The sequence below is a fragment of the Entelurus aequoreus genome, linkage group LG03 (assembly GCF_033978785.1).
Source record: "Entelurus aequoreus isolate RoL-2023_Sb linkage group LG03, RoL_Eaeq_v1.1, whole genome shotgun sequence".
Classification (NCBI taxonomy): domain Eukaryota; kingdom Metazoa; phylum Chordata; class Actinopteri; order Syngnathiformes; family Syngnathidae; genus Entelurus; species Entelurus aequoreus.
The window spans coordinates 68,881,920-68,884,419 of record NC_084733.1 but is presented as its reverse complement, the minus strand read 5'-3'; the positions used below and the strand labels follow the sequence as shown (position 1 = coordinate 68,884,419).

General features: G+C 38.6%; 1 protein-coding gene across 1 annotated transcript in view; it reads right to left on the bottom strand.

The window, feature by feature from the left end:
• The window catches only part of slco3a1a (solute carrier organic anion transporter family member 3A1a), a 94,787-nt gene that overhangs the window by 8,056 nt on the left and 84,231 nt on the right, over positions 1-2,500 (bottom strand). Inside the window, exon 7 of the mRNA XM_062042565.1 lies at positions 436-580. Within this exon, the coding sequence (XP_061898549.1) occupies positions 436-580 (145 nt within the window). The remainder of the gene's footprint in view (positions 1-435; positions 581-2,500) is intronic.

The following is a 2,500-nucleotide window of genomic DNA, read 5'->3' as shown; positions in this document are numbered from 1 at the left end:
TACTTTAATTAATTTATGACAACCTTTTTTCAAAACCCAATATAGAATGTGAGATATAACAGGATACATACATTTATCATTTGTTTTCAAAACAGTTACAAAAAGTGGGACCCCAAAAATTTACTGTTGGACCCCATTTTTATGACTTGATGGGGTCCCCGGGACCCCATTTGGAAAATTCCTAGCGCCAACACTGACCGTGATAATAATGATAACCGAGATAATTTTGGTCATATGGAATTTTCGTATCGTTACATTTCGTTACAAAACTTAATTGTTAAGTTTAATGATAACGAATAACATTTATTTTGTCTGAAATTAATTACAAGTAAATCCATCAAATCCTGACCTGTTCATCCAAAGAACCAATTCATTGCAGGGTGTGCGGCAGCCAGAAAGCATGTATTTGCAATTGTCTTTGTGGCCTAGAGGTACCTGAGCGAGGTTGTGGGTGCAGCCGGCGAAGCAGCCCGACAGGTAGGTGACGCCGTTGGAGCCGCACACGGGACTGATGGAGGAGGTGAAGCAGTTGCAGTGATTGAAGCACGGAGCTTCTGGTTTGACGCCCACCTGCAGAGTACTTCAGCACACACAAGCATTTCCACCGTGAGTAACAACTGTCCATATTAAAAAAATAAATAAACACAAAAACCAATGGAGACGTTTCACAGAAACAAAGATATATTAACAAAGGGAAGTGCAGCAGCTTGAGAAAAATATATAACTTTAGCTACATATTCAAACATATTTGATCTTGTATTGGATCTCACTATTCTACACAGCTGATGCCTTATTCTATTATGAAGTAATCAAATTCAGTATAGACGTTTGCACCTTGCAGGTGCTTGTTCAGGAAAGGTTAGCCGCATTTATATTCCGTGCAGCAGCCGCTCTTGGGATGGCCAATCTTTTTTTTTATAGGCTCGATAAGGTGACACAAAATTGTTTGAATAAAATATAAGGCAGATTGTGCCCCCAGGGCAGGTAGTGATGAGAATTTTTATTGACACATCTCGACTGCATAGTTCACCTCTAATAAAAGTTTCCTAACCCCTTGTAGCTTTAATATCACCCCGTTATGTACCAGCAGAAGTGACTCCATTAAGCAGAAGTATAGCAAGCCTTACTAAGCAACTTAATGCACACGCTGCTGCTGTAGTAAAGGGAGGACATATAGCTGATAGGAATAATATCAAAGGGGTCATATTACTATAATGACTTTTTTTCTTCTTATCTTCATAACACTTTTTGGCTGCCTCCTAAAATGAGTCATTTTGACAGGTGGAGTTTTTTAAGATGCAAATTAACTCCTCCTTATCCCACCCCTTCACGCTGACTAGACCTTCGTCCACGAACCGGCGGCCATGTTTGTAGTTTGAGAGTATATATATATATATACAGATATATATATATATATATATATATATATATATATATATATATATATATATATATATATATATATATATATATATATATATATATATATATATATATATATATATATATACATACACACACACACACATTTACAGTCGTGGTCAAAAGTTTACATACACTTGTAAAGAACATAATGTCATGGCTGTCTTGAGTTTCCAATAATTTCTAACTCTTATTTTTTTCTGATAGAGTAATTGGAGCACATACTTGTTTGTCACAAAAAACATTCATGAAATTTGGTTCTTTTATGAATTTATTATGTGTCTACTGAAAATGTGACCTAATCTGCTGGGTCAAAAGTATACATACAGCAATGTTAATATTTGGTTACATGTCCCTTGGCAAGTTTCACTGCAATAAGGCGCTTTTGGTAGCCATCCACAAGCTTCTGGCAAGCTTCTGGTTGAATTTTTGACCACTCCTCTTGACAAAATTGGTGCAGTTCAGCTAAATGTGTTGGTTTCCTGACATGGACTTGTTTCTTCAGCATTGTCCACATGTTCTCAATGGGGTTTAAGTCAGGACTTTGGGAAGGCCATTCTAAAACCTATTTCTAGCCTGATTTAGCCATTCCTTTACTACTTTTGACGTGTGTTTGGGGTCATTGTCCTGTTGGAATACCCAACTGCGCCCAAGACCCAACCTCCGGGCTGATGATTTTAGGTTGTCCTGAAGAATTTGGAGGTAATCCTCCTTTTTTATTGTCCCATTTATTCTCTGTAAAGCACCAGTTGCATTGGCAGCAAAACAGGCCAAAAGCATAATACTACCACCACCATGCTTGATGGTAGGAGTAGTGTTCCTGGCCTCACCTTTTCTCCTCCAAACATATTGCTGGGTATTGTGGCCGAACAGCTCAATTTTTGTTTCATCTAACCACAGAACTTTCCTCCAGAAGGTCTTATCTTTGTCCATGTGATCAGCAGCAAACTTTAGACGAGCCTTAAGGTGTCGCTTCTCGAGCAAAGGCTTCCTTCTTGCACGGTAGCCTCTCAGTCCATGGCGATGCAAAACACGCCTGACTGTGGACACTGACACCTGTGTTCCAGCAGCTTCCAAT